This window comes from Fulmarus glacialis, unplaced genomic scaffold (genome assembly GCF_000690835.1).
Source record: "Fulmarus glacialis isolate BGI_N327 unplaced genomic scaffold, ASM69083v1 scaffold39684, whole genome shotgun sequence".
In the NCBI taxonomy this organism is placed as follows: domain Eukaryota; kingdom Metazoa; phylum Chordata; class Aves; order Procellariiformes; family Procellariidae; genus Fulmarus; species Fulmarus glacialis.
In genome coordinates, this window is record NW_009209431.1 from 24,533 (window position 1) to 47,252 (window position 22,720).

At 50.3% G+C, this 22,720-nt stretch overlaps 1 protein-coding gene across 1 annotated transcript in view; it reads right to left on the minus strand.

The window, feature by feature from the left end:
* PKD1 (polycystic kidney disease 1 (autosomal dominant)) overlaps nucleotides 1–22,720 on the minus strand; it is a gene marked incomplete at its 5' end in the record, with an annotated part of 53,493 nt that overhangs the window by 23,687 nt on the left and 7,086 nt on the right. Inside the window, 14 exons of the mRNA XM_009576818.1 lie at nucleotides 1,116–1,332; nucleotides 2,838–3,117; nucleotides 4,356–4,499; nucleotides 6,815–6,961; nucleotides 7,976–9,254; nucleotides 9,400–11,776; nucleotides 12,343–12,476; nucleotides 12,923–13,098; nucleotides 14,754–14,885; nucleotides 15,990–16,739; nucleotides 17,221–17,498; nucleotides 18,421–18,547; nucleotides 18,629–18,741; nucleotides 19,810–20,024. Coding sequence (XP_009575113.1) covers nucleotides 1,116–1,332; nucleotides 2,838–3,117; nucleotides 4,356–4,499; nucleotides 6,815–6,961; nucleotides 7,976–9,254; nucleotides 9,400–11,776; nucleotides 12,343–12,476; nucleotides 12,923–13,098; nucleotides 14,754–14,885; nucleotides 15,990–16,739; nucleotides 17,221–17,498; nucleotides 18,421–18,547; nucleotides 18,629–18,741; nucleotides 19,810–20,024 — 6,369 coding nt within the window. The remainder of the gene's footprint in view (nucleotides 1–1,115; nucleotides 1,333–2,837; nucleotides 3,118–4,355; nucleotides 4,500–6,814; nucleotides 6,962–7,975; nucleotides 9,255–9,399; nucleotides 11,777–12,342; nucleotides 12,477–12,922; nucleotides 13,099–14,753; nucleotides 14,886–15,989; nucleotides 16,740–17,220; nucleotides 17,499–18,420; nucleotides 18,548–18,628; nucleotides 18,742–19,809; nucleotides 20,025–22,720) is intronic.

Sequence of the window (22,720 nt, forward strand, 5' to 3'; positions counted from 1 at the left end):
ACGGGGCTGGGGGAAGGGGGCAGAATGTGCCCTTTAGCTGGGAAGGACGATGAAGGGGGAGGCAGGTGATTAAACAACAACAAAGTCATTAAACAACAAAAAGCATTATTGATGCCTGCCCTGGTGCCCAGTTTGCACCAGCTATATGTAGGAACACCATGGACCTGAAGCCTGGTTCCTCACTGGTCCAGCTCTGCAAAGCTGCAGGTGGAGGATGCACACGGGTGCATTGAACCCAGAGGAGAAAATCCAGGTTTAGTCTTATGGAGCATAAAGTGCACTTAAAAACAGGGTCGGTGTGCTGGGAGGAGCTGCACTGCTTTTGGCATCGTTCCTTCAGGTCTGGGGAACAGCTGGGACACAGATCCTCCTCCGCAGGCACTGCAGGACCGTGCGCTCCAGCCTGGGAGTCCGGGACCGCATGTGCAGTGGGGGGATTTGCATATCAGCCTCGAGAAGGAGCAGTCATACAGCTCGGTCAGACAGCAGAGACCAGCTCAGGATGCTGCCCAAAGACCTGTGGGCACTTGTAGCCTGCATGGAGCACACTGGAAACCAAAGGGCGTTTGCAGAAGGGATAACTGGGCTTTCACAGTACTGGGCCTGCTGAGACTCAAGCTGCAATTCCTTCCATCCTATTCAAATGCACGTGCTCTCCACCTTGGCTACCTGAGACCTCCCTGGCTCTCAGCAGCGGGACACCAGGCCACTTGCAGCACCACAGCTTGCTGCTGCCAACTCCCCTTGGAGGGCTCCTGATGCAGAGAAGGTGGCAGAGCACAGAGCATAGAGATCCTCTGAGAAAGTGACATCATGCCTCCAAAGCAACATGTTACCAGGGAATTAAGGAGGTGGTCAGGAAAGCAGTAACTTATGGGAAAGTCTCCCCCTTGAGCGATGACACACAAAGACTGGAATTCTCTGTATTGCATTTCTGCTGAGCCTCCCCTTGCCTTCCTGCCACAGCCTCTTCCAGGAGGCAAACGTTTCACCCAGGATCTGCTGAGCCCTTCAGGACAGGGACCCAGTGGTCAAGCCGTAAGACCGTGATTCAGGAACCTCGGCTGGACGCTGGCGCTGCCGTGTAAGCCCAGCCTGCGAGCGGTGGGTCTTACCGGTTAATGGCCACCACGGTCGCTCCCAGCTGGTCCTGGACAAGGACGGACACGGACACCACGAAGCCACTCTCGTGAAAGCCTGGGGGCAGGAAGGCGCTGTGCTCGGCACGGCTGCCCTTGTACACGCAGAACTCGTGGTAGTGCCCGGCCCTGCGGCGGGATGCCAGGAGGATGTACACCAGTGGGCCCTCCGCGTCCTCCGTGTCCCGCCAGCCTGCAAAACAAACCCAAGCAGGGGGTCTGACAGGGCAAGGGCACGGGGGGGCTGCAGCCACCAGCCCGAAGCCCAGCCCGTCCGCCAGAGCTGGCACTGCCTGGCAGTGCCCCTTCCCTCCCCTGGTGTGTCCCACCCCGCTCAGCCCTTCAGCATGGCATCTCCCCTTACTGCTGTCCCCAGCAAAGGGTCACCCTGCTCTGGCAGAGGGACAGGTTGTCCCCACCGTTAGGGGAAGGCTTAAGGACTCCGCTGGCTGGAGGGATGTCTCCAGGGCCTGCAATGTAAAGCTCTGACCCTCCTTGAATTTTGCTGACGTTTAGGGGTTTCTGCCTAGGTGTTTAGGTCCTGTAACCTCTAAAGGGATTTGTGAAGAGTTCATGAGCAAAATAACAATGGGAATAACTCTGTTGGGGCTGGGAACAGCACTGACCCAAGGCCACAGCTTCTGTACAAGCCCTGCAAAGCCTGACATTAGACAGAGGCTCAGCGCAGCCCTCAGGCAGTTCAACATCTCAGGAACAGCTGAGTCGAGGACAAAACCTGCCCAAAGGTTTCCTTAGAGCTCCCAGGAATTATGGGGAATCTTGTGGGAGCCAGGCAGTTGGGAAATTCACTGCATGTTTGCCAGTGAGCACCAGTGAAGGTACTGGCTCTGCCAGGGCTCGCTGCACTGGACGTCGATCAGTGTTTCACTTCAGCTTAAAAACAATCACTAAGAGCTAAAATTCCCACCACTCCAGAGAAGTATTGATTTCATAATTATTCTGGTAGCTCAAAACATACCAAAGTTACAACCATATCATGCTGAATACACTTCTGCTTCTCTCCCAGCTTAAGCTGGGCTTTGGTGACCAGCCACCCCAGAACCAGCAGAATTCATCATCTCCTCTGCAGTGTGGCTTCCCAGCATTTGTACACAGACAGCATTAAACTCTAACACTAATCATTCGGGAAATATAGTTTTCAGAGGCCCTTATTCCTTGGCCCAAGGCTACAGGACGTCCGCCAGGCCACTTTTCCAAAGCTAGACTCGTTGTTGCCGTCTCTGCAGCTGGATGAGAAGGTAACGGCCGACGGGAACATCCAGCCCACATGGCAGAGAAGGCCCCAGTGCTTTGTCTTTTGACTCTTCCCACATATGTGTGACTCAGTTTTGGGCACCTATCTTCTTTTTCCTGCATTGAAATACCAGTTTCTTCTGCAAGTACTGTCCTGGCCTGGATATCGCCATTCAACTACATGGATTAGGATTTTTAAAAGTGCCTGCCTGCTACCATGAGTTTTAGAGCTCCATAATTTGGAGCTGCTTTGGGGATCAGAACTGGAAAGATCCGCTTCTGAACTCAGCCCTGGCCAACAGTGTCCTGGGGTTGGAGCTCGGGGTAAAGAAAACATCTGTGGGAAGAAGGGCAGCTGGTAACACACTGGTGATGAGAAACCTTTGCCCATGAGGAGCAGAGAGGGCTGGCAGGTGCCCAGCACCGCTGTCCGTATGCTCTCACCTGCACACTCAAAGTGCACCTTTGCCATCAGTGCCCTGAGGGGTCCTTTGGGAGACAGCCGGCAGGATCCTCCAACGGGCGGCTGGTTTGGGAGCAGATCGATGGAGGCGAATCCTTCCTCCCCTGTTGTGAGGTCTGTGATGTGAAGGGTAAAAGTATATCCCTCCCCATCCTTCAGTGCCCCTTGCCTCAAGACCAGGTTCATTCCTGTGTCGCCAGTGGAGGTAGTTTTTTTGTCCAGGATGAGAGACTTGTTTTTAAAGCTGTGTGCTGCCCACCTCTACAGAGATGAAGAGGGGAAAGACAGGAGAGGTTTTGTTTAAATCTGAAGTTATGTCCTTAAAATGTTTTCAGATTGAGTCTCTTATAAAAAGTAACAGACTTCTAGTGGGAGCGTCTGCCAAATTTGCAGTTGATAATTCAGCTTCAGTCTTGTGTGCTACAGCAACAAGAACTGGAACCTTTCCAAAATGTCTGGTGGGAATATTTCCACTGTGAGATCTACTTTAGTCTCTGGGATTACATCACCCTCCGACAGAGTATTTCATAATACAGAATACAAAACACAGGAAATAAATTAAGTACTGGTGGAGTCTCCATGGGATACCATGTTTTATATGCTTCAAGCTGAACGTGTCCTGGATGGTTACTGTTAATAGCACAAAAGTACAATTGCGATAACTAGAGGGACAGTAAGATAGCCAGCCAGAAAATGCCATGCAAGTACATGCTGGGCTTGCTGGGAGCAATACAGACTAGCTCTCGCAACAGGACTTCCACTTCTGAGACCTGCTTCATTCAACAGGTTGCAGAGATGTGGAATCTCTAATCAGAGGAGGGCATGAGGGACTTGGGGGATCAGAAGAGACTGAACAACCTCTGCTTGAGCCACCAAAATAATGGGCAAAATGCCAATCAGCAGGGAGAAGAAAACACTCTACAGACCTCTTCTAGGAAAAAAGCGGCTTTTGTGTGAAAAGAGCTGGTACTGAAAATGACCCAGCAAGGACTTGCCCTTGGGTAGGTCGACACACTGATGGAGGACTGACAGGCCATGTGTCCCACAGCCTGCAGACACAACCCAGGGCAAAGGAAAGCTCTGGACATCTCACAGGGGGTCCAGTGGTTACAGGACATGGGGAACCTGCTTCACAGGCTCTCCTAGCCTCCTGCATGCTGCCGAGACACAGCACGGCACGGGGGAGCCCCATGTCACACGAGGAAAGCTCTGTGTGAGGCCTGCTTTAAACTTCTCTCTCTGCAAGCCAGTCCTGCAGCCAGTTCCAGGGGCTGTGATGAAGAGACCAGTATCAGCCAGCCTTCTTCATCCCCACAGCCAGACCCAGTCTGCCACTGCATTTACGGTCAGAGCTTGTTTCCCTTCCTTGTCTCTATGGCAGTTTAGGTCCAGGACTTTATTTCTCACACAGCTCTTTCCAGCCTGTCCTCTCTGACTCTCCCCTTCTCCCTGAAGTCCAGCAAAGGTGAAGCAAAGACCAGCATTGCTGATCACTTTACCCCAAGTTTGGAGTCGTTGTGACAGTTCTGGCAGGTCCCCTCCAGGTAGACGTAGGAGCTCTTGCTAACTTCATAGACAGACTGAGCCTTGCAGGAAACACACTCCAGGGACACGATAGGAACTCCTCCCCTCTTGATGAATACCTGGGGAAGCAAGAGGCTCCATCAGAAGACCTGAGACAAAAATACAGACATCGAATAGGGAAGTAGACATCCCAGCACCTGGTTCTGCAAGGAGGAATTGCTCTGCACCCGCCCAGTCCGTGCTGAGGAAACAGCAGAAAGGGATTTCCAAAGGATTTCATGTCAGACTTAAGCTACATCACTTTTCTTACACTGGCCAGTTCTTCTGCCACTGATTTTCAAGAGCCACCCAATGCCAAGCTGGGCCAATCCAGGTAATTCTAGATTTACTTTATTTACACTTTTTAACAACATAAATCACTTTCAAAATGTCCCTCTGGTACCCTGTGCTGAATTCCCAGCAAGTCCTGCTTGTGCTGTCAGGTGGGGATGATGCTAACTGAAGCACTTTGCTGTGCCGACCATCTCAGGACAGCTGTTAGCCCTACAAAAATGGGATCCGTGTTAGAGTTTGGAAAAGAGGAGCAGTCTAACTGGGAGGAGGAAAGCCTCCATTACAGCACAGACCAAACATCTGGTGAGCACCTGCCCCGGGAAGCAACTGCAGCTCTCCTTTGTTTTCTGTGGGCCAAACTCTTGGTCCTGCCTCTGCAGCTGGGGAGCGCCTGACCCAATGGGGTCACAGCAGATCTGCCGTGGACACAGGAGTGTGTCCCTGTCCTCGACTCGGAAAATTGCTAAACGGGAAGTGTTTACAGTCCACAGTAACAGAGGGCTCAGGGCGAGCCAGGGAGCCTGGGTTTACTGAGGATGTGCTGCCCTGTGCAAAGCCAGGGCACGGTGCCGCTGTCTCCCCCATCCCTGCTCTGATCTACAGAGCTTGCACTAGAACCGCATGCCACGTTTCAGGACCTGACCCTTGGGCACGCTGCCTGTGCAGAACCATCACCATTTCTGACACTACCTATGTCCCTGAGAGAAAGGAATGATGATAAAAATAGCCAGAAAACACAGCTCCTACTGTGCATCAAATACATTCCGCTCTGCAGCCTGGAAGAACCACCTTTCCCAGAGAGCAGCACATTATTCCAGGCTTTTAGCTTACATCTCAGGACGTCTACCACACCTCCCCGGCAAAGCACTCGGAGAGAGGAGAGCTTTAGAAGCACCGGTGGCTCAGACACAACGGCTATTGAGCTCTGACCCCTGTACTTTGTCTAAATTCCTTTAATCCCCTAGGAAACGGGGTTGTCCAGCATTTGACAGAGCCCTCTGCCCTGGCATAATGAATATTCTGAATTCAAAGACAGACAGTAATGAAGACATTGTTTAATATGGCAGACTTTTAAAAGAGGATAAATATTCCACAGCGCTAAGCCGGAGCACATTGAAGCTTCATTCATTCCTACAGTATTTGCAAATTTCCTGCGACACTGGAATCATTGTTTTGCGCTCATGCATGGAAACCAGATAGTACGGAATGTCCTTGAAAGACTATCAATTTAATTTTTTTTCTTTTTATCCTCCAGCTTTGGTTTAAAACCCAGGCAGTAAGAGTTTCCACTTTCAGACTAACTATATCTCTAATTGCCAAACGCACCACGATGAATGTTTCTGACATAAACCATAACTGCTGTCGGACTGCAGATGCATTCAGTGCTAGGCTTAATTTGACATAAACAACATGCACTTAAAAAAATCTCCCTTAACAAAATTCGGAAACAGAGAAGAGAGGAACTGTTGACAGTTAAATTAAATACCAGCTCTCAGGAAGCTCTCTCTGGGCAAAAGTCAGGGAAGAGCCCAGGACTGCACACAGTGGTGGAAGAGCTACTGACCACAGGCTCCTTTGCTGTCCTCCTAGGGCAGATCTGCGGTCGCAGACTCTCAGTTCCAGGAACGGTGGCCAGTACCGTCCAGGGCTGGGTCACTAACGCAGCCTCTGCACAGAGAGGGACTAACGCAAAGTCTAAAGGAAGGAAGAAGCTAAAAGGACTTGGCAGGACAAGCAAACAGTGCTGCCCAAGGCAGCGTAAGATGAATATATCACGGAAATACCAGTGTCTGTTCCTACCAATGACCTGGATCGGTTATCTAGGGCCCCAGTAATGCCCTAGAATCTGCTTCCCCTGCTTTCCCTTGCTGGCTGGTGCAGGTAGGTAGTGGTACTTCCACACCCCCAGCTGAACTGGCATCGGCACTTGGACCGGGCCAGGGGACGCAGCCTGGGGACTCTCCCGTGGCTGGGCACGTCCTGAGCCAGCAGCGCTCTCCTCTAGAAACGTCCTTAGAAAAAGGGCCGGGGACTTCCAGCTCGGCTGTGTCCAGCAACAGGCACACAAGGACAGAAAGCGACAGTTGTCTGTGGTACGTACGGTTTGATTTGTTGCCTCAGGACTCATACCCTCCTTCCTGACGGTGAGGTCGAATGTATACTCCACATCTGCTTCTAATACAGCTTTGGAAATTGTGACAATTCCTTCCTTGGCACTGAAATTCAGAGAGCACCCTGCAGCCGAGCTCTGCTTGCAAGGAGAAAAGAACTTTCAAACCCTCCTTGGTATGGGTGCACATCGGGTTAGTCCACAGCCAAAACATTTAGGTCCACACAAAGTCACTGTTACAGATCTTACTGTGCAATGCCACCGCTGGGGTGGGAGAAACGGGGTGGTGTGTGGACAATAAAGCACATTATCGGGTTCTTCGGATTAGTAAGCAGTACTTGGAATACTCCTGTATTTCATCTGAGCTTCACATTCTTATTTTATAGCAATTAATTCTTCATTAAATAGCTTATAAACATTGCCAAGCAACACAAAAAGCTCACATTAAACTCAAAAGTCTAATCCACACACACTCCGTATCTTTCTATTTTGAGGTAAAGATAGAAAACAATGACTTTTTACAAGGAAAAGAATCCCACATTCAAACAAAAACTGCTCCTAAGGTGGATTTCCCCTAAGAATCTGAAGGGCAGTCCTCCCTTACCCCTCTATCACTGTAGGGTCAGACCATTTCAGTGTGTGAGGACAGTGACCTGCCACTGACCATAGTGACCATGACTTGTGGTCACTTGACTCCTCCGAAGTCTAACTTTGGCCCCTGCTGAAATTAGAGACATTTAACTGTTAATGGGAGAGGGACCAGAGCCCTCAGCCCCCCAGACTGCAATGAGCAGCTCTGTAATGCCTTCAGGTTATGGAAGCAGCTACACTGAAACTGTGAACCAGAGGCCAAATAGAAAGGAAGCAGCAATGTGAATGCCTCAGCTTCCAGTGCCCTGCCCAGGGACGCTGCGCAGCACCGGGCTGCAGCAGGCTGCACTGCACAACTCTCCACAGCAACTTCTGTACCATCATCCCGAGCTGGGAATTGGGAAACCTCTGCAACCCTCCTTCTGGAGCAGCTTTGTTAAAGATGCTCACAAAACCTCCCCTCAACACCATTTCAACCCAGACACATGTTTGTAGTGGAGCTGACGTGCAGTTAGAGCTCCCAAATAATCACCCTCTCTGGCTGTGCAAAACAGCTCTTACCTTGGAGGAGAATGTACAAGACCAATCGTATAACAACGGAGTCTGTTCACCATCATCCAAGTTCGGGTCATAGGATTTCTCCCCATCCAAGATTAAGTCCTGAGTGTTGGACCATACCCGGTATGACCCCCCATCAATGATTGGGACCAGCTTACTTGGTATCACAGTTACATTGGCAAAGATGCTTTTGGACAGTGGGGTATCTCCAAAGGAGACAATAAAGATGAAGCAATAGTTCCCAACTTCCAGGGCAAGCTTCGGTATAACTAACTGAGGCCTGTTCACATCAACGTTTGGCAGATGGATCCTGCTAGAGTCATCCAAGTTCATGCAGCTGGGTGCTCGGTAGATCTCCCATAGGTGCTCCGTCTGGTACTTGATGCATCCTCGGAGGTCAATCTGTGCCTCTAGGTAGTTCCTCTGGGACCGCTTCATGACTACTTGAGGGGGCAAGGCTAACTCCACCTCTGGCTCCTCACACTCCAGGACTTTGACAGTGACAGTGAGGTGGGCTATGAAGAAGCTGATGAGATTGGTGGCATTCACCTCCACCAGGTAATCCCCAGGGCTCAGGTAAGAATAGTTGGCCACTGCAACCCTGGTCATTTGAGTGGAAGAGCCATCCCCAAAGGTCCACAGGAACTCAACACTCTTGCTGCTGGGCACCACTGCTGCTTCAAACAGTGCTGTCCTGTTGACAAAGGCATTGGAGGCAGTAAGGAAGACTTGGACTATCGGGTCTTGCACCTGGATGGTTCTGGTGATATTGATACCTCCCAAGTCATTGAAGGCATTGAGGTGAATCTCGAGCAGCCCTGCAGCCTCTGGAGTGTAGGAAACACTCTCTCCTGACACCGTGACCACAGATCGACCTTGCTCTTTCCACAGGGAGAACTGCCAGGAGAATGATACACGGGAGCCGCTTCCCACCTGGGCACTGAAGCTCTTCTCTGTGCCTGTGGGTATGCCTTCCTCACAGCAGTTCAGGAGCCTGACATCGTGGATGGCCTCCAGGACAGAGATGAGCACCTGGGCATGTGCGATACTGATTTGGTTCTGCACCGTCACGGTCACCAAATAATCACCGCTCTTGGTGAACTCATGCGTGTACCTGGACCCGTTGAGCACCACAGAGTAGTCCCCACTTATGCTCACCAAGTAACTCACAGAGGTACCTGACAACATCCTGATCACAAAGGTGACCTGCTCCCCTGGCTCCACCACCTTCTTGCTGGCAAGAACTTCCAGTCCTTGAATCCTGTCCAGCACTGAGATATTCCTGCACCGCTCTTGGTGAACTCATGCGTGTACCTGGACCCGTTGAGCACCACAGAGTAGTCCCCACTTATGCTCACCAAGTAACTCACAGAGGTACCTGACAACATCCTGATCACAAAGGTGACCTGCTCCCCTGGCTCCACCACCTTCTTGCTGGCAAGAACTTCCAGTCCTTGAATCCTGTCCAGCACTGAGATATTCCTGCTATCGATGCATTCAGATAGACTGTATAAAACCCTGCTGTGGGGAACATGACTGCCACGGACTGGCCCGTCAACGTGCCATTTGGCACCTCCCAAAGCCATGTCACTTCAGTCCCTTTCTGCAGCTCCCCCTCAAAGACCACCGTGGAGCCTGATGAGACATACCTACAGTCCAGTTCTGCAGTCCCTATACTCAGCCCCTCTATGACCTCCTCTACACAGATATAAATTGTTGCATTGGTTGAATCCAGCTTGTTTTCTGCTCCAATGACGACCTCTATCACTCCAGGGCTTTGGAAGGAGTGTACAATAAAGGGTTCAGAGGTAACAGGAGAGAAGCCATCCTCTAGGTACCAGACATACGTGATGCCAGTGCCACTGGTTATGGTGGTACTTATGTTAACAGAGGCATTAATAGCAACTGGGTTGGGGAAGGCATAAGGCTTTAAAAGACCAATGCTTTCAACGAACTCCAGTGTCCTGTTAGCAGTTGCGCATCCCAGCATATTAGTGGCTTTCAGATAAACAGTGTAGTTTCCAGCTTCTAGGATGCTCAAGGAGAAGGTTTTCCCGGTGAAGGTCTGCAGAGCATTGCCATCCCTTTGGGCTACCCAGCTGTAAGAGATGTTTGTTCCCTCTCTCACCACTGCCTGCAAATGGAGTGTTTTGTTAGTTGGGAAATAGATGTCCTCCACCAGGTCACTGCTAGCCACCTGCAGGCCTTCAATCTGCTCCAGGACGTAGACGTAGATGCTGTCCTGCAACGAGCTGATCTTGTTCTCTGCTGTCACAATGACATTGAATGTGCCCACGGACCGGAAAGTGTAGGAAATTGTGGAAGAGCCTTGGATAGGAGTGCACCGGTCACAGAGGATCCATGAGTAGCGGATGGCGCTGCCAGCTACAAGCGTGGCTACAAAACTCACCGAACCATTTAACGGCACCACTGTCCTGCTGGCATTGATGGTCAGCCCATGGAGCCGACGTTTCACTGTGACATTGATGATGGTCTCATTAAAGCTCACATCATTCTGGCCCATCACACTAATAGTGTAATGGCCCGTGTTGTTGTAGGAGTGGGTAGCGATTTGGCCAGGCTGGGTAGTGCCATCTCCAAAGTCCCAACAGTAACTCACTTTGGTTCCATTCATGCTGGCAGAGAACAGGTAGATCTGGTTCAGCTCCAAAACACTTGTCCCATTATATTCAATCTTCGCTACCCCAACTGGTTCCTGGACTTCCACAAACGCTGTGTCATTGTTGAAAGAGACATTGTTGGAGACAGTCACCGTGACCAGGAAGACCCCTGTGTTCTTGTAGGTGTAAGTCACTTCTGTCCCACTCGATCTAGTGGACTCATTGTTCCCAAAATCCCAGCGGTAGCGGTACTGGTAGAGAGGCACAGCACTGACCTGGAAGCTGCTCTCTTCACCAAGCCTCACAAACTGCTTGGAAGGGAGAAGGGTAACATTTACTATCTCTGGTTCCACACAGACGCTGGTGAAATAGTGAGCCTTGTTAAACCTGCTTGAGAGAGTCAGGGAGAGGGGGAATGTCCCACTTCGGGTGAAGTTGTGCATCACCACAGGGTCTCCACTGATTGTGACATTGGACGAGCCGTCTCCAAAGGTCCAATCAAAGATGTATTCATCAGGATTCCCCGTCACATACGCAGTGAGCTGCACATCTGGGTGCTCAAGGATGCAAGAAGTAGGCTCTATTTTGAGTACTTCCAGGACAAATATCCGAACGGGCACAGTTTGGGAGACAGAGTTCACAAGATTCACAGCTGTCACGTTCACAGTACAGTTGATGTCCTTTACGTACACGTGTTCTACCACTGGCACCTGACTCCTCAGCACCGTCCCGTCCCCCATATCAAATATCCAGGTGATACTGTCCCCCGACTGCACTGAGGCATTAAGGGTCACAGACGCTCCCAGCTCTGCTGCCTCATCTGCCCAAACATGGAGCCCAGTTATCTCTTCAAACACTTGGTAGCACTCAACTGTCTCCACACTGCTTATGGTATTGTTCGCTGTCACGGTGATGTTGTATACCCCTCTTCTGGAGTAGCTGTACGTCACCATAGACTGGCTCTCTGTGAACAGTGAGGACCCATCCCCGAAGTCCCAGGTGTACACAACGCCGTAAGGAGACGGCAATGGATTGGCTCTGAAGGTGACCGGGCGGCTCACAACTAAAACATCCTCCTCTACTTCCACCTTCACATCAATCAGATAACTGTGGATGTGAACTGGGGTCAAGTGGGTGAGGTTCTCAAACTGGTTTGACACGAGAACCACCAGGGCATATTCGCCTGCATAGGAAGAGAGCAGAAGAAGACCAGTTGTGAGAACATGCTTGTGCAACAGCTTCCTCAGTGCTGCAGCGGCGTGGGGAGCGTGGCAGGGGACTGCAGGGAGATACTCTGCTCCTGCACTGCGCACACCCTGGGCTTCCCTCCTCCGGTCCAGGACAAGCAGGAATTACAACCAGGCCATGCATGTGAGGACCAAACACCAAGTAAGAAACCAGTCCGACAGATAGAGAAAAGATTTTCTTTCTGTTTGCTCACAAAACAGACCCCCTTCCTGCTCCCTACCCGTCCTCCCATCAGCACAGAGCTCGCCTGCCACTCATCTATCTGCTGAGACGGCCCAAAAAGGGGACTGTGTGAGGTGGACCTGCTTCTTACAGCGTGGACAAACTTCTCCTAGAGTTATAGAGGATGGCAATTGCTGGAGAATTCCAGTCACTCTGGCTGTTTGCTCAGGAATGAGACAATGAATTTCAAGCCATTGTTTTATAGGAATGTGCCTTGTAACCCCCTCACAACAAAAATATCTGAGCCCCTTCTTCCCCAAAGAACCGTCCTGAGCATACCTGGGTCTTGATAGATGTGTGAAACATTGTGCTCAATTACAACCTCATGGACACTGGGATCAGGCACAAGGAAAGACTTGTTGTAGGGAGGTCTGAACAGGTATGTCTCCTGGACACCATCTCCAAAATCCCACCTGGAGAAACATGCAAACCATGTTACACTGCACAACAGGAGAATCATGGAAATCCCAAAGGAACCCTGGCCTGGTCTAGGGCTGTCTTTCAGGCTCAGGGCTGGGGTTTTCCAAAAAGCCTTAGGAAACATAATGCCAAGTATCAAAGCAGTAGCTGTGCCCAATGCGGTAGAATTGTTGCTGTGAGAGTACAGCACTGGTAAGAAGAGGAGGAACCCAAAATTAAAGCAACGTGGCAATCCTTTAGAAGAAAAGTATTTCAGCCTGAACTATAGGTCCCAGCCAGTGTGACTGAACTACACTTGCAGGGATTTCAAATCAACTAGACAGCAGTGGGAAACGGGCCATTTGACATCAGCTGGCCCTGGGAAGAGAAATAGTGCAGGCAAGGCTGGTAAGCTATGCACAGTAAGATCCCAAGTTCAGGCAACTTGCAAAGGACTCACAGGAACATAGCATCCACAGCTGAATCAACCTGAACTCTTGCTGTAAGCTCCACGGTGCTGTTCTGAGGGAGGACCGGCAGGACACCCAACACAGTCAGGTTCTTCATCTTATTCATCATCTCCACCGTGACATTGTAATTGACCGTAAAGTTACTGACGTGGTTGGAGGCGGTGAGCTGGGAAGGACAGGGGGACAAAGAATGCATTTGGGATCACCTTCCCGTGCTGCCCTCTCCTGAAAGTGGGGCTTCACTGTACTGAAGAGGTCCCCCCAGGAAAGGCGAGCAGGTTAGGTCAGAGAAGAGTAGCCTGTGGGACAGGGAGGCAGGGGCAATAGCCTGAAGGCACTGGAAAGCAGCATAGACTGGAAGGCCACCTACCTGGCAAAGCCACATCTTGCTGGAACCACCACATCTCCACCACTAAAGTCAGTCCAAGGAAGGACTGGTTCTACAGCAAGAGGGCAAGGAGAAGAGCTTCTCATCCTGAGACTCCTCTGGCTCTGAACTTGCCCGTTACCCTTTTGCCTGCTCCAATGTGCCCCACACACTGTCTCCAGCTGATGAGCCCAGGCACTTGCTGCCACCAAGGGGGCAACAGCCACCCAGCTTCCTTAGGACAGTGGCAGATGCGTGGCTCCAAGCACAGAGAGTGGGGATGGAGGAGACTCATAAAACCAAGCACGCCAAGTGCAGCTCCAGCATCCTGGGTGTAGGGGGCACAGAGAGGGAGAGCAAAGTTGGGGCAGAGGAGGGAAGGGGAGAATGGACAGGCAAGAGACTGAAGAGACATGACAGAAGTAGAGCAGGGTCCTCAGGATTATCTAGGCAGGTAACACTGACATGGCACCTCATGACGAGCATCTTGCCACCTCCTCACCTGCAGGAGAGCTGAGCTGCTGACAGAAGGGATCCTCCAAACCCAGTTGAAAAGAGACCTCCCACCCCAACAGACAGGAGAAGTTTGTGTCTAGGCTTCTGTGAATCTGTTACGCTGAATGCAGTCGACCCCAGACTAATGCCACCTTGTTAACTCTGTAAGTAAAAGCAATCCAGGCTTGTCAGCACAGTGCTTCACCCAGCAAATTAGTGCTACTCGGCATAGTGCTGCACCAAGCAAATTAGTGCTAGCATGCCCTTGGAGCTAGGGCTGATGTCTCTTCAGGAAGCCAGCAGTTACCCTGCAAACGGATCAAGCAGCTTGGAGCCAGACCAGGACTCTGCGTGGCAGGCAGTACAGGCCATGATAGAGAAAGGTGTTCTGGCCAGAGATAAACTCCTGTTCCACAACAGATACCTCCCTCTGCCCAGACTCTCCACTCTATCCTTCTTCTGGGATGACAAAACCCAGTGTTCCAGTCTGCACTAGTAGAAAGAGAACAGGACAGAGACCAGAAGAGCTTGTGGCAGAAGCTCTGTTCTGGCTATGGAAGTCTTACGTTTGCCTCCTGCCTCTGCCCGGGTCTGTACCCATATCTCCTGCCTGCCAAAGCAGTGGCCAGCACCCTGCAGTGGGGCTCCCTGCCTCATTCCTGTTGGGGAGGAGTAAGGACAGACACTCCATGAACAGAAAGGAGGACATGGAAAAAAGAGGAGAAAGCAAAGACGAGGAAGACAGCGAAGTCAGCTGTAATGGAAGAATAGGAAGAAACTTGCTATTTGCATTTGCAAGAGCAGCTCAGTGAGAAATAGCAGACGAGCTCGTTAGGAGCACAGTGAAAACCTCCTCAACTCAACTCTGCCTTCTCTGCCTGCTGCTTTTCCTGCTTCATTTGTGGGATGAGATGGAAACCCAGGATTGAAATGGTATCATGGGAAAGGCCTTGGCTTACCGAAAGCTTGTATACAGCTGGGCTTTGGTAGATAACGTTGAAGACAACATTGTAAAAAGTGAAAGATGGCTTATCATCTACTGTCCATCGGAAAGTCACATCTGACCCAGCTTCCATCACAGGGACGTAGCTCTGAAAGGCATGAGGACATTTTATACTAGTGCAAGAGAAAAGCATGCACAGCACTTCCCAGGAGATCTCCAGCTGAACTGGAGAAGGAGCAGAGCCAGACTGGGAGGCATCACACACCTGTAAGACAGCGCTCTCAGAGCATGACACAGAGGTGCAAGATCATCTGTGGCTTTGTTGCTGATAGAGAAATGCAGATCCTGACACCATAAATCAACAGCAGAGCTGGGAACAGAACCCATACTGCCTGCTCCCACACCCTAGAGCTCTGCTCTTGAGATCAGGTCTTTCTCTTGCTAGCTAAAAAACTTTCCGATATCTTTGCGGAAACAACTCAGCTTTATCTGCACCTGTAAGCTGAGCCTCTGACCCTCGTCCATTGATGGTATCCAACCCAAAGGCTAAAATGGTTGACTTGCTCTGGACAGGGTAGGCTCCCTCCTCACTCCTACAGTGCCTCCTGAGCAGACCGTGGCAGCCAGGAAGGGTGAGACCAACAGGCATTGCAGGCACAGGGTTCTGCCACAAGCAGCCAGCGGTTGAGCAGAGCATTTCATAGATACCGATGGGCAATTATTGAACAGGTTCCTAGGGCTCGGCCGTAGCTCTGGGGACAGGGGATTTGAGAAAAAAAAGACTGCAAACACCAGACTAACTCCAAGACTTTGATGGACGGATGAAACATTTTTATAGCTTCAGCCAGGTCATGTAAGGATTTAGTAGAGCAAATCTACATACCTGAAGGAATAACTACCTTGACACGTCAAAAGAAGGTAAATACTAGCCTTTCATAACGCCTCCAGTTTTCTGTAGAACTGGAAAGCCAGTATTGCCCTAGCAGGAGGTGCTGCCTTATCTCTGAGGGAATTACAGTGAATGTACAGCTGAGCTGCCTTCCTGCTGGAGAGCACCAGTGCCTTCTGCCACTTGCCTGTGTCTGCGGCAGCGCTGTCCGCACGGCCGGGGAGCCAGCACTTAGCAGCAAGCAGTGCTACACCTGACCAGTGTGGAGCCGAGCCCCAGCCCTCCTCATGAGCCAAACACGCACTGTTAGCAGTGAAGGCTAAAAATGCTACCGACAAATTAAAAGCAGCAGTAATCACTCACCACTCGTGTATTTAGCAGGACTCTGCTCTCAGGGTCAGGGGTGGCCCGCAGCCCACGGATGGGCTCCTCCACTTTCACTGTGACAGTGATGTTCTGGGAGCTCACGGCGTTCTCCGCAACAAGCACGTGGGTGCTCACCCCCTCCCTGAGGCTGCTCAGGCTGACCACAGCAAACCAGGTGTCGTTGGTCTCCCTGGCACAGTCTGCTGTCAGCGGTGCAACAGCCGCTGGGCAGGACCCCTCGAAGGGGAAAGTGTGGTTGTCTCCCAGCCAGCTAGCTGTCGCGTTCACCCCTGAGGAGAGTTTGATGACCAGGGTAGTGTGGTTGGATGGCAGGTAGACCCTGCTGCCTTGAGGAGCAGGGTGGATGACACGCAGGCCTGACACCCTGGAAGCCACCCAGAAACTGCAAGACAGATTGGCGCTGAAGACCCCGTTGTCCACACTGGCTCTGACCATGTAGCGACCTGTATGCTCCAGCCCTGCATTGTGGGGGCTGATCACCGGGACCAGCTGTTCCTCGGCGTAGCGAACTCGGAGAGAGCAAACAGTGTTGTTTATCCAGGTGGCACCGACGGAGCTGTCGGACAGGCCAAGCGCCCACTCTGAAGAGTTCGTGCTTAAGACGTTGGTTCTGTAAGGGGATGTGGTACTTGGCTGGCACTGGAGGAGTAAGCCCAAGCCTGCATTGTGCTGGATACTAAAGATGTCCTTGGCCCTGACAAAAATACTTTCTTTTCTGAATGTGACCTGCAGAGAGAGAAGATATTTTTCGATTAATGTCTCAAATTAAGAGCACTCAACACCCAACTCTTGCCTGGGCAAGACAGTGGATTTACTGCCAAGTGGAAACCAACAGAAAAGCCACAGATCCAAACACAGCATGGGGAGACATTTCACCACTCTGCTCTCCTTGGCCACTCTGAATCAAATGTGCTAACATGGAAGTCAGCTTTATGCTCTATCTCCACTTCGTAAGTGCAATGGGAATAGCCCAGGAAATCCGCACAGCCTTTTGACCAACTGTGCTATTGCAACAGGTTACTGTAGGGAGTCCATGGCTTAGAGCGGGGAAGATAGAAAGTGGTGGCATGTGTGACACTGGGCAAGTCATTACAATGGACTTCAGTATCTCCATCCGCAAATTGGGAACAATTCTTTATTTACCCAAAGCACTCAAGAGAAAACTGCCCCACCTACTCACTGGTTACAGCAGTTAATAAACACTGACCAGATACTGGGAAGAAGGGCCAGCTGGTATTGTAAAGAGAAACTCCTTGATGAGTTCATAGCTGAGCTGGCTTTCATTGTGCTGAAGGGAAACGGGGATAGGGCTACTGGCAAGAGAACTGTTGGCACACTCGGTCGCGTTGCAGCAGTTGTTTAGTGACGAGCACAAATTAGTCAAATGACACCACTGGAAACCAGGAGGACATTCCAGTAGAGTCCAGTTCCCATCATCCTGAGCAGTGTGGAATGGTTCTGTAGCATTTTTTCCCTCCTGGCAGTCTGGGAGAAGTGAAAGAGAAAGCAAAGATCACCATTCTGACAAGTAAGACTTCTAGTGTACTTCTTCGCTCCAAATTCACTGTTTTTCTCCACTCAGTAAAAGCTGCAACTGCAACGCATCCTGGTACTACGTAAGACAAGCGTCCTGTTTTACAGAAAAATTTCACAAAGGCACAAAGATTGTTAAGAACAAAGTTAGTCTCTTTTCCAGTGAGAATGCACCAATTTGCAATCTAAAAGACATCTATGTTCAAGCCAAAGCGAGTCCAAGTAAAAGCAGAGCTGGCTTTGACACTGAAAACACATTAAGCAACTCTTCTTAAGTTAATGTTTCCATGTCAAAGTATCAGCTTTTCAGTGTCAAAAAATATCCTTTTGTAACCAGCCAAGCCTATGGCTATAGCAAACATTCTGCTGCAAAATTAATTATTGCCAAAACTGTGACTATTGAGCTGTTGTACAAGGAATAAAAGGCTTAATAGATTATCTCATCCATGAGGAAGAGAGGGCTCAGGAAAATGTTCTTCCTTTTTAACCTGTGGGGCCAGATGGACCAGAAGACATTCCCATTTAACATGTCATGTCTTCCCAAAGTATAAAAGTATAACTCAGAAGATTAATTCACTTCTACATATGTTCCTTACTCTCACATTTTCTTCACGCATTGAGACAGGTTTCTTCCTGTATTAATTTTTCCAGGACAACCACTTCTCCAAGGCAACCTTAGGCTGTGCAACCATGCCTGCAGATTTTGCACTTGAGTTTTCTCAAAAAATAGAACCAAATCTCTGAGCCTTTAAGGCTTCAAAGCTTCTGCTTTGAAGACAGAGGGGCCACAAGAAGGCCACACACACTCAGTTTGACATGGCCCTGATGGCATCAGCTCTAGCAATACCATAAGTATTGAGAGGAGGTGCCTTACCTTCTCCATTTATCGGTCTATGCACCTGGAACCTCACTTGAACAGGTTGATGCAGTTCCTGTGTCACAAACTCCAGGGCAGTCAAATATCCCTCGTGCCTGAATGCCAGCTCATGGAACACCATCACCTGCAAAACAAACGAGGCTCTCACCTGCCTGTGTCTCCCTGGGCTCCCTCTGCAGCAGCAGGATGAGCAAACCCTTCTTACCTCCACAGCTTGCCATGGAGCTGACAGCACATCTTCTGTCACATTTTTCACAGCCTCATGTGTGTCAAACACAGGGTCTCCCACAAAGAAGTTTTCGGCGTTTAAGAGAACTCCTGTTTACAAAGGAAATATTTGAACAAAGCCCATAAGACTCAGCAAGACCTGAAGCTATTCCCCCACCCTGCTCATGCTTGCTCACACCATGCAGCAGAGCTGTAGCAGGGCTTGGACCACTCAGGAATCCGTAACTCCAGCTTTACTGGAGAAGCAGCTGCTGTAATCCTGTAGTTTCCTTCTTCTTCTTCTGGTGTTTTGATTTCTTTCTCATCCTGCACAAGTAATGTTTGCATTTGCAATTCTCAGCAATTTTGAATTCTAGGAACTCTGCAAATACTTCTCCCTTCGAACACCCCATGATTTGCTTTGAATTTTTGAGCACAAGGTGAACTCCTGATCCTCCCTGCCCAGGACTTCACGGGAAATGTGTCCTGGACCAGCTGGTTTCCACCAGCGGCAAACATCTCTGGCTCATTCACAGCCAGGTCAGGCTCTGGAGACTGAGCACAACCAGCTGATGCTGTTCTTCCTACCAGGGCCAGTGGTTTTTCCTTCTTACCTAAATCTTCTCCCATATTTCATGTCCTTTCTGCTTCTCTTTCTTACTCTCTACACCACTTTGGGAGATTTGGGAGGCTGCATAAACACAAACTTGCACAGCACACACCATATAAAAGCTCACCCAATGATCTCCAAGGCCCTATACTCTTTTAAGTCACAAGACCCCAACATCTCACAAACTACAAGATGCCACAGAAGGACAGCAAGAGTCACCAAGGGAGCACCATGGCCTCAGATCCTGGCAGCAGCAGAGACTGCTCAAATAAGAGAGAAAAGCTATTTCCAAAGCTCTGCCTCAGAGCTTCGCTCCTCTCTCTACTTCTATTGATGGCAAAGATTGGAGTGGGCCAAATTCTTCCCTTTGGGCTAAGGCCAGGTTTCTGAAAGTTTATCAGCCAAGCCTCTGTTGGGAATATTGTGGTTGTTGCCAGTCCCACTTGATCTGGGGTGATGCTCTGGATGACCCTCTCCACGCAGCCCTATTTTTCCTCGGCACATGCCAGTGAGCAGGATACCCGCCTGCCCACGATGCCAGTGGGCAGCAGGAGAGAAGCAGAGCCCACCTTTTGGCTTGTACTCGCAGACGTAGCTGTGCTTGGCCATGCACAGGTCTGTGTTACACTGTCCTGTTGGGCCCATCCGAACACAGTGGTCAGCGTTTGACGGATGGGGCTCTCCTGGCAGCCAGTTCTGACAGCTCTCCAGATTAAATCCTTCGCTTCTTTGCTGCGCTCCAGTGCTTGCAAAATCATTGAATCCAATCCAGACATCGAGGCTCCTTCAAAAGGAGAAGAAGGGGGGGGCGGGGATTTCAGGAAATCATGAGTATTAGAAAGATCTGGGACAGATGCCATCTATGGTTCTCTATGAAAATAATCATCTTAACAATAGCAGCTTCATCCGGGTGTCACAGGCTGCATTTAATGGAGCCTTTTAGTTATTAAAGGATTTCAGTATCCATTCTACCACCAGAACCTGGCTCTTCAATAACAGCTCCTTCACGGCACACCATCCTGCTATCTACCAGCCCTTCAAACCTCTGCCCTGAGGGCTACAGAAAGCCCCCTGCCCTTTGATATACCAAGGGGACAGCTGAGGCAGAAGGATCCAGACAGAGCAATCAACACCAACACTACAGTGCAGTGGAGCTGGGAGGGAGAAGCAGCTCAGTGGGTTGCTGTCTGCAGCTGAGTCAGACCCTTGATGATCGCTGCCCCACAACTTGAGTCACCCCACTCTCAAAATGCCAGTCTTTCTCGCTCAAGTTACAAGAGGAGCCAGTTAAAGGCTCCATCTTCACCACAGAGCTCGTGACATACTGGTAAGCACTGATTCATACCAGCAACTGGTACAGCACAAAGATATCAGAGAGGTAATGAGATGACACTGGCTGGAGAGGAGAACCACGAGGTTTTATTGCTTTCAGGAATTCCCAGCACTCCCTCCAATTGCACATTTTCTGCTTCCCCAAGTTGGAGTTGCTTATTAATACCTCCATGCAGCCTGGCCTCCCCTCCCAGCGGGTGCTTGGGAGGGAGGCGTAAGCCCTGGACAATTCGGGAAGTGGGACTATCTGCAAACTAAGACATATCAGCAGGTTGACTTGGACCTCAGACCCCTCTTAGGAGAGCAGTCTGTTAAAATGGCCTGCCTGCACTGCGGTTTGAATGACCCTCACAGACACTTTGAAGCCCATATTGAGTCATGACTTAAAAGGAATGGTATGGTCACACAAAGCTGTCTGAAAAAGCTGCATCTTTTAGAAAACTTTCGCTTTATTTCTGCAGACCTGTGGAATTTGCCATTAGTCAATTCTCCACTGCAAGTGGAACTGGCACCAGTGCAGGATTAAACCTCGGACAGTGCCAGTTACGGGAGCTCCTGGTCAAATCAGGGGATCTTTGATGCAGCTGCTGGGAGATCATCAGCTCCTCAGCCACCATTGAAGGGCAACAGCCGCCGGGGGACAAGACACCGGCAGCAGAGGCCAAAGCACTGCAGGCAGATGAACCCCCCCTCCCAAGAAACTTCCAGGATCATTTTAGGAAGACGAAATGTCCCTTCCACGTTTGGAAACTGGCTGAATCCCAGCAAAGATTCTGATGGAAAGTGCTGAGCGGTCTTTCATAGCCACAAACAGCCTGGACAACTGTTTCTAATTGCACCCAGCAGAAAGTGAGGCATTTGTTCCATATTAACTTGGGGCGGGGGGGGAGAACAGCCTCATCATGCACCCTTCAAAGCCCCCAGCTTTTTCTCCACGCTTCCTCCTGTAGGTTGCAATCAATTCTGCTATGGCCTTGCCCCTCCGCTCCAGTGTGCTCCCAGGGTGGTACAACTGTCTGCAAAAAGCAGGCCAGGGAGATAATTGGTGTCTCTCCACCACTAGGCTCAGCCAGATGAAATGATTAATGAGGTCATGCTGAAAAACGACGACAAAAATAACTGTTCCGTGAATCAGTAGTTTTCATTGCAAACAAGATTAAAAAATAAATAACCGCTGTGCTCTGCTCCCGAACCACTGGCAGGGGATTAGGGAGAACAGGCTAAGAAACCAACCGCCTGTTTGCTGCCATCAGTAAAACTCAATAGAGATTTTCCTTTTCTAATTCCAGCTATGATCTAACTGCAAGTCATCAAAAAAAAAAAAAAAAAGAAGAAGAAATAGGCTGGCTGGCTTGCTTCCCACCCCTGCCCCACTGCTTGGCCCATTACCTTGCAGAGAGGACTCTCAACACCCTCTTCTGAAGCAAGATGTGAGCATCCCTCTGCCTCTGAGGAAGAAACAAGCTGCCTTGCTCAGGGCAGCAGGAGCAGAACGAAGCCTGAGGAGGCTTGGAAGGGGAGAGGGGCTCCTAGCACTGCCTCAGAGGGGAAAGCGGGGTCCCCTGGAAGGAGTGTGGGCTGGAGCATTCTGCTCTGGCAGGGAGGGGATCAGCTCAGTGCATGCTGCTCCTGGGGCCGCCATCAAACGACAGGAGTGAAGGAGAGGAGAGAGCGGTCCTCGCTGCTGCATGCTCTAATGGGAACCAGATTTCTGCTTCTGTCATTTTCCCACAAGAAACTATGGAGGCTGCATGTTCCAAAAACCTGCAGCTCGGCTGATTTGTCTTTTATCGCCAGGGAAATCGCATCCTGGAACTGCCTCATTCATGTTTATCTGAATGGATTAATAAAATAAATACATGAAATAAAGGGGGCCGGGGAGAAGAGCAATGTGGGGCAGCAGCTGGGAAACAGCTTGGGCGGCTCATTCCCTTCTGAGGTCTCACGATTTCCTTGCGCTGCAGTCCATCAAAAGCCCTGCACGCAATGCCTGATAACTCAGAGAACCAAGTGACCAGTCCCTAACCCGCGGGAAGGGACAGACTCCTCTTCCCCGGAGCATGGACCATATGTTTGCAATCTCAGGATAAATCCCAGTGTGAAGGAAATAGGGCAAGGATACAAGTTTGGGGAGAAGGGGCTGTCAGA